At 39.4% G+C, this 12,341-nt stretch overlaps 1 protein-coding gene across 6 annotated transcripts in view; it reads right to left on the bottom strand.

Annotated features, from left to right (window-relative positions):
- Positions 1–12,341, bottom strand: part of RAD18 (RAD18 E3 ubiquitin protein ligase) — a 109,577-nt gene that overhangs the window by 83,301 nt on the left and 13,935 nt on the right. For all 6 annotated transcript variants that reach the window (XR_003415054.2, XR_008297017.1, XR_003415055.2 and 3 more), the window contains exons 3-4: positions 7,210–7,271; positions 4,677–4,747 (exon numbers count right to left, since the gene is read on the bottom strand). Coding sequence is in view for 3 of the 6 variants with exons in the window: in XM_027042535.2 (XP_026898336.1) it covers positions 4,677–4,747; positions 7,210–7,271 (133 nt within the window). In the remaining 3 variants the exon portion in view is untranslated. The remainder of the gene's footprint in view (positions 1–4,676; positions 4,748–7,209; positions 7,272–12,341) is intronic.

The following is a 12,341-nucleotide window of genomic DNA, read 5'->3' as shown; positions in this document are numbered from 1 at the left end:
AGGCGAAGAGCTTGGCACTCTTTACAGGACGGTCACAGAAAGCCTCACTGAGAAGGTGCCCTATGAAAACACAGAGCCCGAACAAACTGAAGGACTAACCCATGTGGCTCTCTGGGGAAACAGTGTTTCCCCTAGAAATAACAGTAAGTACAAAGCCTCTAGGGTCAGAGTATGATTGACACATTGGAGAAATAGCAAGAAGGCCAGTGCGCCTGGAGCAGAATAAACAAGGGAAAGAGAAGTGGGACATGAAGTCGGCAAGAGACCCTGTTCTGTAGGGACCAGAGGATTGCCACTGACAGGACTCAGGCTGCTCTTCCAAATGAGATGGGACACCCCCTCCAGACGATATTAAGTACGACCTGATTTTTATTTATTTATTTATTTTTGACAGAGACAGAGTGTGAGCACGAGCAGGGGAGGGGCAGAGAGACAGGGAGACACAGAATCTGAAGCAGGCTCCAGGCTCTGAGGCATCAGCACAGAGTCTGACGCGGGGCTCGAACTCATGAACTGTGAGATCGTGACCTGGAATGAAGTCGGATGCTTAACCGACTGAGCTACCCAGACGCCCCTGTGACTTTTTGTTTTAAAGTGACACTTTGGTTGCTGGCCTCAGAAGGACTATCAGAGGGCAAAAGCAGGAATAGGAGACCACTAGAAGTGATCAAAGTAATACAGGCTGACGCTGGCTTGCCAGGATAATGCTGGCACGGTGATGAAAAGCTGTCAGATTCAGGAAACATGTTAATAACAGGGCCAGGAGGATTAACTGATGGAATGACAGAGTTAAGTGTGAAAGAGAAGGGTCAAGGAGGACTCCAGGGTTTGGGGCCTGGGCAAATGAAAGGACAGAGCTGCCATTTAATGAGGGAAGAAAGACTGTGGGGGCAGGAGATTTGGAGTGGGGGATGGCGGGCAGCCCAGAGAGTTGAGAGTTGCTTTTAAGAGGTTCAAGCAGAGATATGAGGTAAGCAGTGGTATATGGTAGCCTGAAGTTTTGGGGTGAGATCTACTTGAAGATGTAAATTTGGAAGCCATGAATGGACACATGGGATTTAAAACCACTAGACTGCTACAATTCACACAGCTTAATAGGGGCCATGTGAAAATATTAATTCTAAAAAGGATACTTAAACTGAATTGGTAATTTTCTCTTTCATTTCCACCATTCCTATAAATTTAATTTAAAGTCAGTTGGTATTATAATACCTAATAGCACTTATCATAGATACTCAGATTTTTTGGGGTAAAGTATGGACTTTCACAATAATTGTGACTCCATCAAGTACAGGACAATCTTGCCCATTTGTTAACTACACAAGAACTCTACCTCTTCAGAATGTGGCCAAGAATCAAGAAGCAAAACAGATCTCTGGGTAGACACCAAAGAGAAACTCAGGGCAGTCCTGAAACCCATGTGATCAAGTCCATGGACTTCATTATCTAGCAAAAGTCCCCACAAATGCTGTTCTGATCCAAAACATGTAACAGCAGTCTAGGACCGTTTGGTGAAACAGGCAGAGGTCCACCAAAGAACAAATTCTTATTAGCATCTTAGGGCATCAATATATAATATAAGGGAAGATGATACAAACATGCGTAAAATATATATGATAATAATGACAGAAATCTTTTTTTAGGTTCCTTTGCTCCAGGTATTATGCTGGGTATCTTCTAGTAGAACTCTTCATTTCCAACCCTTACAACAATCCCTAAAAGTGTCAATAATATTATTACCACTTTTCAGATGTGGAACAGAGGCCAAAGAGGTTTAATATTTTGATCACAGATCACAGCTAGAGAACCCAGTTCTGCCTAAATCCAAAGTCAGTATGCTTTAAACTATACTGTAAGAAAAAAATCAAAATTATATTCTACACACTCTCCTAAGATGCTAAGGAATGATCTATTACAATTATCATCTAAAATGTCTGAATTCTTAAACATGGAGTAAGTACCTGGAGAAAAAGTACCTTGATGGGGATAGGATAAACCAAAGTAGTAAATGATGCTTTACACTCTCAGTTTGTAAAAATGATACAGATGTAGACTGGCTGCTACACAAAAATACTGAAACAGTATTTTCTTACTTAGGTCAAGAATGATGCTCCACTTAGACAAAAATATTCTGATTAAATTTTGTTCAACACATTTTTAAGCACATTATTTTAAATAAAACTGAGTCAAGAAAAATACTCATGTTCTTTGAAAATAAATGGCTAGAGTTAGAAGAAAATGTAAGCTGTTAATGTCACTATTTTGTCTGAAAACCTCTGGAACTATTTCCAACACTCTTTTATTTCAATTTAGAACATTAAAAAATTTTAAACCATTATGTCTTAAAATGGCACTGACCAATGAGAAAGAAAAAAAATATACAAACAATACAAAAACCTTAGAAGATTAACTTCTTCCCTCATCAATCTTTTTTTTTAATTTTATTTTTTATTTTTTAAAATTTACATCCAAATTAGTTACCATATAGTGCAACAATGATTTCAGGAGTAGATTCCTTAATGCCCCTTACCCATTTAGCCCATCCCCCCCTCTCACAACCCCTCCAGCAACCCTCAGTTTGTTCTCCATATTTGAATCTCTTCTGTTTTGTCCCCCTCCCTGTTTTTATCTTATTTTTATTTCCCTTCCCTCATGTTCATCTGTTTTGTCTCTTAAAGTCCTCATATGAGAGAAGTCATATGATTTTTGTCTTCCTCTGACTAATTTCACTTAGCATAATACCCTCCAGTTCCATCCACGTAGTTGCAAATGGTAAGATTTCATTCTTTTGATTGACGAGTAACACTCCATTGTATATATATACCACATCTTCTTTATCCATTCATCCATCGATGGATATTTGCACTCTTTCCATACTTTGGCTATTGTTGATAGTGCTGTTATAAACATGGGGGTGCATGTGTCCCCTCGAAACAGCACACCTGTATCCTGTGGATAAATGCCTAGCAGTAGTTCTATTTTTAGTTTTTTGAGGAACCTCCATAATGTTTTCCAGAGTGCATTGCCACCAACAATGCAAAAGAGATCCTCTTTCTCCACATCCTCGCCAACATCTGTTGTTGCCTGACTTCCCTCATCAATCTCAAACCAGATATCAAACAAGTACTGGAAGTGATTAGCTTGAATTTCATCTCTACTACTTTTGCAAATGAAGTACCACAGCACATTAGCTATGACAAATATCCAAGAAATGTTCATCATAAGGTAATTTCAAGGCAAACAGGGAGAAACAAATGATAAAATCCATCCCAAATCCACAAAGAATGCTTCTCACCACACCCACTATAATGAATAATTAAAAAGCCTATTCCTTTCGGGAGGAAGCGGGAAAGGGGAGAGTTCAATTATCCCAAGGCCTCCCTTTCAGTTACCAAAGGTCCATGAACCCAAAGACACCGATCACTTCCCTTCAACAAACAGATACTTGCTTTGTGACACTCCCTTTCTCCTAGCAGTGAAATTATTATGCTTTCAGAACCAGCTAGGAAAAAAAATAAGCCTCGGGGTATAATTTTACTGTCTCAGGGAAAATCAAACAGCTAATAAATTCCTTTCTAAAGACATGGCTCCACCCTTTTTCATGGACTTCAAAATCTAACTGGTGAAAGACTTTAAAATAAGAAAAACACCACACTGTAATTATGAGAATCAGAGAATCTCAGAGTTTCCTAATCTAGGAAATATCACCATTTTATGACTTTTTTACAGAAATGACTAACCAAGCCAATTTCTAGAAAGTAATATTAGGCGAGTTCAGAGTACTAAATCTTGTAATTCTCAGGACACAACTCAATGAAATAAATGTGCAATTCTATTGGAAGAAATCTCTCTACATTTTTAGAATGAATGTAATGTACCATCAAAACTGTCCCAACAGCTAAGAAGTCGTGTGTCCGTAATGAAAATTTCTGATTGACTTCCATGATCAAAACTAAAAATTGAATTTCAAGATACTGTTTGGTAAAATATGCCTTTTAATAATCCTTCGGGGTGACAAAACTCACTTTCACCATCATACATCTGACAGCTAAGAAGTAAAGCTACATTTCTGAGCTGTATAAAGTACCAACAATTACCTATTTCACACAGCACACCATCTCATACATGCTGAATAAATCAGATTAAGAATTAATGGGTTAATATATAAGACACAGAAACGATTATAGATACGCATGTATACATGGGTTAGTACACACATATGTATATGTGCATATGCTACCCAGCTCTGTCCAATGAGAGGGCTTAGAAGCAATGACATCTCAGGAACAGTGACCATACCTAGCTCCAGATCCTGATTCTAAATACCATTCTCCAATAAAAGGAACCAGGGCTCCTTGGGAAAATGGATGATTCTAGGGGTAGGACAGGAAAAATAAAATACTTTTGGGTATCTTTGGTAATACCCAAAAGTAAGTACTCAAATCTGCATTTTTAACTTCTGTTTTTCATGACAGGAGACTTTCTGTTAAGTAAAGGAAGAAAATATTATTACCATTAGACTGTCCATGAGTGATTAATGACTGTTGTCGCTTCCCTTCTTTTACTCCAAAATATGCAACCCTGCATTCCCTAATCCCCAAAAGTGCACAAAGTAAAGAGGGAACTCATATCAAAGGTCAGAGCAGTTAGGGGTTAGTCACAAAATTAAATCATACCGTGCAAAATTCAAGCTTTTTACCAGTTCATCTAATACGCGGTTATTTTTTAGATCCGGCTCTGTGACTGTCTAGAAAGGAAAAACAGCAGATGGAAAAAGGTCACAAACAATAAAATAACTTGTCATAATCTTGTTTTGAAAATGCACGACCTATCCTCCCGAGACTCCCCATCCCACTAAGTCTTCCAGGAAAGCCTCAAAATAAAGTTCATTTATCTCATACTAATATGGAATTTTAAAACAGTGAATCAGCATCTGCTGACTGGAAGTCTGATAAAAGATCTCCACAGCCTCTAGTAAAATCGTATATGCTCTGTACTAAGATAAAACCTAATATGAGCAAGAATCCTTATTCAAAATGCCATCCCAAGAATTTCCCCTAAAAAGCAGAACAGAAATGCTCTTTTTAAGTGACTACACGGGGAGCGGCATTAGGTGTTCAAAGAGGGTTTAAAAACAAGATTGGTGTTCAGGAATGCAACAGGAAAACTACAGATCTTGTAGTTATTTAGCATGAACGGTATGCAGCTTATCTCCCTGATGATACCATCTTGACAATGGCAAGCTGCAAAGAGATTAAACTTGGGAGCCAAACTGCACCATTTTTTACGTAGGGAAACAGCTGAGAGAAGTTCAGTGACCTCCTAACACCATGTACCTAACAGAGGTGCCAAGGTAGAAGCCAAACCCTTCAATCAGGCCCAGAGTCCTTCTTATTAGACCTCACTGTCTCTTCTTCTTTCTTTCTTCCTATTTATGTTTACTTGACCTTTTTACCTACCTTTGCACCTACCTGTAAGGTTTCACAAACTCTAACAACAAATTTCCTACTGTTTCCCCTGAAGGTCTGGTTTGGGAAAGAGGTAAGGGACCAGTCAGGCCAGGTTCAGCCCAATGGTCATGAATCTTTTCCCTCCACACAAATACTAAACCCTAATCCTATACAAATGAATAATCCTTCCATCAGACCTTCAACTCAAGGTGAAAAATTACAAAACATGAGAAGCCACAAAAACATAGGTCACGAGATTTAAAGAGTGCTACCTCCTGATCTTAAAATCAGTTTCGACTTCCAAAAATACATTTAGGTTATCAGAAATCTGTAAGAAAAATTGAACAAAGCCCATTTCTCCATATATGTATTTTTTTTAATATGAAATTTAATGTCAAATTGGTTTCCATACAACACCCAGTGCTCATCCCAAAAGGTGCCCTCCTCAATACCCATCACCCACCCTCCCCTCCCTCCCACCCCCCATCAACCCTCAGTTTGTTCTCAGTTTTTAAGAGTTTGGCTTTCTCTCTCTCTAGCCTTTTTTTTTTCCTTCCCCTCCCCCATAGACTTCTGTTAAGTTTCTCAGGATCCACATAAGAGTGAAAACATATGGTATCTGTCTTTCTCTGTAGGACTTATTTCACCTAACGTAACACTCTCCAGTTCCATCCACATTGCTACAAAAGGCCATATTTCATTCTTTCTCATTGCCACATAGTATTCCATTGTGTATATAAACCACACTTTCTTTATCCTTTCGTCAGTTGATGGACATTTAGGCTCTTTCCACAATTTGGCTATTGTTGAGAGTGCTGCTATAAACATTGGGGTACAAGTGCCCCTATGCATCAGTACTCCTGTATCCCTTGGGTAAATTCCTAGCAGTGCTACTGCTGGGTCATAGGGTAAGTCTATTTTTAATTTTTTGAGGAACCTCCACACTGTTTTCCAGAGTGCCTGCACCAGTTTGCATTCCCACCAACAGTGCAAGAGGGTTCCCGTTTCTCCACATCCTCTCCAGCATCTATAGTCTCCTGAGTTGTTCGTTTTAGCCACTCTGACTGGCGTGAGGTGGTATCTGAGTGTGGTTTTGGTTTGTATTTCCCTGATGAGGAGCAACGTTGAGCATCTTTTCATATGCCTGTTGGCCATCTGGATGTCTTCTTTAGAGAAGTGTCTATTCATGTTTTCTGCCCATTTCTTCACTGGATTATTTGTTTTTTGGGTGTGGAGTTTGGTGAGCTCTTTATAGACTTTGGATACTAGCCCTTTGTCTGATATGTCATTTGCAAATATCTTTTCCCATTCCATTGTTGCCTTTTAGTTTTGTTGGTTGTTTCCTTTGCTGTGCGGAAGCATTTTATCTTCATGAGGTCCCAATAGTTCATTTTTGCTTTTAATTCCCTTGCCCTTGAGGATGTGTTAAGTAAGAAACTGCTGTAGCTAAGGTCAGGGAGGTTTTTTCCTGGTTTCTCCTCTAGGGTTTTGATGGTTTCCTGTCTCACATTCAGGTCCTTTATCCATTTTGAGTTTTTTTTGTGAATGGTATAAGAAAGTGGTCTAGTTTCATCCTTCTGCATGTTGCTGTCCAGTTCTCCCAGCATCCATATACGTATTTTAGAGGCCTTTCTGAAAATGTCTTTTATGTAGCCTAACTGAATAATCACACCTTTTCCCTTGGGCTTTTGTGTGTATGTCACACAGAAATATTTGTACCAATTAAGTTTCCAAGAAAAAACAGGAAAGGAAAACTTACCACACAACAAGTTGGACATTGTGTTTTATACGATAGAAATTTTCTTATACAGAGAGAACAGTCTGAAAAAAAACAAATGCAACATAATAAATTAGTTAGGCTATATTAATAATATAGTAATTTGACTTCTAACAAAATCTGACTTAAGTCCTAGAATATTTCCATCATCTAAAATACTATCACTATAATTTCAAAATTCTAACACTTCTACTCTACCTGAGCATACTTGCAAATGTGATGAAACAGCATTTTTAGGAGAGGGAAAAATATCAAATAATAATAATCATGAGTCCCTAGGATATCACAATTCCATGTAAGACCTGGAATGGATACTGTCTAAATATGTCAGATATCCCTATGTCTAATGTTCTGAAATATAAATTTTGAAATAAGATATGTAAACATTTTAAGTCTGTTTGGCTCAGTCATATGAACATTGGACTCTTGATTTTGGCTCAGGTCATGATACTAGGGTCGTGGGATCTAGTCCTGCGCCAGGCTCCATGCAGCCTGCTAAAGGTTCTCTCTCTCCTCTCTCTCCCTTCAGCACTCTCTCCTGCTTGAGCTCTCTCCCTCTTAAAAAAAAATGTTTTTTAATGTTTTTTATAAAAAAAATATACACCTAGGTTATCAAATAGGGATTTCTACATCCTAACTCTATACATGATGTCGATCATCTCACAAATAACAAGCATTTCATGGCAAGCACTAAGAAAAGAATATACAAGGAAAGGTTCTTGACCTTAAGGAGCTAACAAAGTAATGAGGCAATTTCAGTGCAATTCATTGTAATAAATCCTAAGGATTTAAGCAGGAAATTGGCATTAACTAAATTCTTCACATCTAAGGCAATGTAAAATGATCTTTCAAAGGAAAAAAATGTGACTAAATAGAATGGTACCTTAATAGTAGCTAATTTGCTATCAGCGCAAATTCAGCTTAGTGAAGGGGCCTTACTAAAAAGGATTCGGTTTAAAGAGGAAGAGACAGTATGAGTTCAGGTATAGATATCCAGGAAACGAAGAACTCGCGGCAACCTCAGCAAGAGCACCCAGGAAGAAAAACGAAAGAGCATGTTAGAAGATAAAACAGGCAATGGGTTAAGTTCTTTGGGGAAGCAAAGACGGATAAAGGGAGAATTCCAGTTTCCAGGTTTACAGGTGAGGAGCTTGGAAGTCATCACTCCACCTCCATCTAACAACAAATAAAAAGCTGACCAGACTGAAAAATCAACGTTTCCTAGAAGCTCCATCAGAGAAGTGAGCTTAAAGGACTAACTGCTGCTCCCAAACTGTTGACAGATAGGCTGGACACCAAGAACCACAACTCACCAGAGCAGAAATCTCCACAAGAACCACAGAAAGACACTCTGCTAGAACCAGTGCAGGGATAGGAAAACCCAAACTATATAACTGGCAAGTCACTAGAAACTCAGGAGGGAAGAGTCTGAGTGTTAAAACTCCGGGGGGGGGGGGGCACCTGGGTGGCTCAGTTCGTTGGGCGTCTGACTTCGGCTCAGGTCACAATCTCACGGTTCATGGTTTGAGCCCCATGTAGGGCTCTATGCTGACAGCTCAGAGCCTGGAACCTGTTTCGGATTCTGTGCCTCCCCCTCTCTCTCTCTCTGCCCCTCCCCTGCTTGTGTTCTCTCAAAAATAAATAACATTAAAAAAAAATTTTTTTTTTAACTTAAAAACTCCAGGAGGACCAAGACATAGGATGGGCCTCACACCTAAATGAATTTCAGCTCCAAGGGTTCTACCCGGTATTCAAAGGGACAATCAGAAAAATCCCCTTGCCCTTCTGCAGGCAGTGGGGAGAAAGTAAACATTTGCAATACATCAGAGCACTATGTTCGTCTTAACAAGGCCTGACCTCAAAAGAAAGTGCTTTACCAGATCCAAGTCTTCTGGGATATTATCAGAGCCCAGTTGACCTCAAGGAAAGGAAACAAGCGACTCCAGCTACCTCTAGTTATACTGTCCCACCCAAGGGGAAGAGCAAACTGAGAAGCACTTGTGATATTCACAGTCCAGGGCACAGGCTCACTTTTAAAAGAAGACATGATCGTAGAACTGCAGAGCACTGCACTGCCCCAACATCTCACTGCCACATTACTAAAGGTCTATTTCAAACAGCTCCATTTACCTAGTACATCATGATAGGCTATTAGGAAAAAACTACAAGGCATACTAAAAAGTAAAAGACATAGTTTGAAGAAACTGCAAGCATGAGAATGATAGCCAAATATGGCACGAAAGCTGGAATTAACAGACCAGGAATTCCAAACAACTGAACAAAGCTGACAACATGGAAGAACAGATGGGTTATATAAGCAGAGAAATAGAAATTCTAAGAAAGAATCAAAAAGAAATGCTACAGGGGCGCCTGGGTGGCTCAGTCGGCTAAGCGGCCGACTTCGGCTCAGGTCATGATCTTACAGTCCGTGAGTTCGAGCCCCACGTCCGGCTCTGTGCTGACAGCTCAGAGCCTGGAGCCTGTTTCAGATTTTATGTCTCCCTCTCTCTCTGCCCCTCCCCTGTTCATGCTCTGTCTCTCTTTGTCTCAAAAATAAATAAATGTTAAAAAAAATTTTTTTTTTAAAAACAAAAAGAAATGCTAGAGATTAAAAAAAAAAAAAAAACTGTAACGGGGTACCTGGGTGGCTCAGTTAGTTAAGCATTTGACTTCAGCTTAGGTCATGATCTCATGGTTCGTGAGTTCAAGCCCTGCATCGACCTCTGTGCTGTCAGTGCAGGACCCGTTTGGGATCTTTTGTCTCCCTCTCTCTGTGCCCCTTCCCAGTTCAAGTGCAGGAGAGTATACTGTGCTCTGTCTCTCCCTCTCAAAAATAAATAAACATTTTTTAAAATATAGAGAAAAACATTGTAACAAAATGAAGAATGTCTTTGATGAACTCCTGAGTAGATCAGATACAGCTGAAGAAAAAAATCACTTGCACTTGAGACAATCTCAAGAGAGCTCAAGAGAGTTTGCTTGCTCAAGAGAGCAAGCTAAATGTCTCTGCTTACAAGGGCACTAACACCATCACTGGGGGCCCACCTTCATGGCCGCAGCAAAACCTGATGATCTCCCAAATACAATCCCACTGGAGGTTAGGGCTTAGGAATTCTGGGAGGGACACATTCTGCTCCCTGCCCCATGAAAGTCTATGCCCTTCTCTTACACAAAATACATTCATCCTAAAATACACCAGTCCCAAAAGTCTTAATTCATTCCAGCATCAACTCTACAGTCTAACATCCAATCTAAATATCACCTAAATCAGACAGAAGTGAGACATGAGTTCTGATTTATTCCGAGGCAAAATTCCTCTGCAGATTCATTCTCTTCACTATCAATGTTATTCTCTTCACAGTATAAAAAAAATCCTGAGCAATACTGTAAATCAAGAATTCCTAAACTTGCCAGCTCATCTTAGTCACTCGGAGAGATTATTGTTGGTTTCCATTTAGTTTCCCAGGCCCTACCCTCATCAATATTGATTCAATGGATTTTAGACAGTAAACTGCATCCATAATATGTGATTCTGATTGTTCAAAAAGTATTTTTTAAAAATTAGTACATATTGCTATTGCATTTAAGTATATAAAATTGCCATTTTGGGGTAAGTCAAAAAACAACAAATATTGGCAATTTCACATGGTTTAACCTAACACTGTGCACTTACTATGTAACCTGTTTTAAGCATGTTATATGTATTAACTCTTCTGATCCTTACAGCACCCATGAGGCTGGTATTAAGAGCAGTTCTATTTTATAGTAAGTAAAATGCAGCACAGGACTCAGCCAATTTGCCCAACATCACAAAGCTAATAAGTGGCAAAGGCAAGAACCAGAACCCATGCTCTTAACATATTATTAGTTATTTAAAACATGTATAATTTGTTTATAAAATATATTATATATACCTATATAATACAAATAAGCATTAATTAATAGGATCACATGTACCACAGTATGTATAAAGAGGCTACTGTTTTCTCTTCTTCATAATCTTGTTATGTGTTTAGTTTTCATATATGGAGAACCAGACACGGGTCCAAAGCAGATGAAGCCACTGGCTTAATTTCAGTCTACTAGTTTACTACTAAATATGTAGTGCTGAAATGTAGGCCAGCATAATGTATTCTCTAGTAGGCAACCATCATATTCCAATCAAAGTAGAGCAGGTGAAGAGCTCTGAGCCATGTATACCTCGGTGGCTTTATTTAAATCACCTATGAAGTTTGTTTTTCTCCCAAAACCCAACTCTGAGCTCTGTGGACAGGGTGGAGGAGGGTAGAATAAAAGAGTGACGTGAAGGGTAGCTTCACAGAAACACTCCAGCCTTGCGGGGGAGGAGGCTTTCTAATCTCAAACAAGACACAGCAAACTGCTAGCTCTCAAATATCAAAAGATCCTAGCATTCCAATAGTAAAAAGCAAATTTCTAATAGTTAAACCAATTATTTGTGTGTGTGATCTTAAGGACTGTATGAGAAAATGAACCATTTCAAAAATAGTTCTTGAGTGTCCAGTAAAAGCAGAAAATTCAGTCCCCAGTTTGAAAGTAATAGGAGGTCCTGGACAGCTGAGAAAGCTTGCCTCTGCCTCCGGTTCTAGGGCTAAGTGACCAGCTAGCTGGTAAGAGAATACTATCCCTCCTGACAAGCAGCACTCCAGCCTGTCATATATGTGGCTCTGCCTAACTGTTTGTCCCATCCATACATACGCTACCACTTTTCTCCCGTCTTGTTCCACAGTGGTGCCTCATAAGAATGTAAGAGAAGGGGGCGCCTGGGTGGCTCAGTCGGTTGAGCGTCCGACTTCAGCTCAGGTCATGATCTTGCAGCTTGTGAGTTTGAGCCCTGCGTTGGGCTCTGTGCTGACAGCTCAGAGCCTGGAGCCTGTTTCAGATTCTGTGTCTCCCTCTCTCTCTGTCCCAACCCACTCGCATTCTGTCTCTGTCTCTCTCAAAAATAAACATTAAAAAAAAAATTAAAAAAAAAAAAGAATGTAAGAGAAGAAAAACAAATACATATTTGCCTAAAGCAATCTTATACTGCCTTTTAATTTAGCAAAGATCAGCAAATGGAACATGTCATATTTCACTGAAAAAGTATATAGAAA

Source organism: Acinonyx jubatus, chromosome A2 (assembly GCF_027475565.1).
Source record: "Acinonyx jubatus isolate Ajub_Pintada_27869175 chromosome A2, VMU_Ajub_asm_v1.0, whole genome shotgun sequence".
Classification (NCBI taxonomy): domain Eukaryota; kingdom Metazoa; phylum Chordata; class Mammalia; order Carnivora; family Felidae; genus Acinonyx; species Acinonyx jubatus.
Note: the sequence above shows the minus strand (reverse complement) of the source record. Positions and strands in the feature narration are given on the sequence as shown.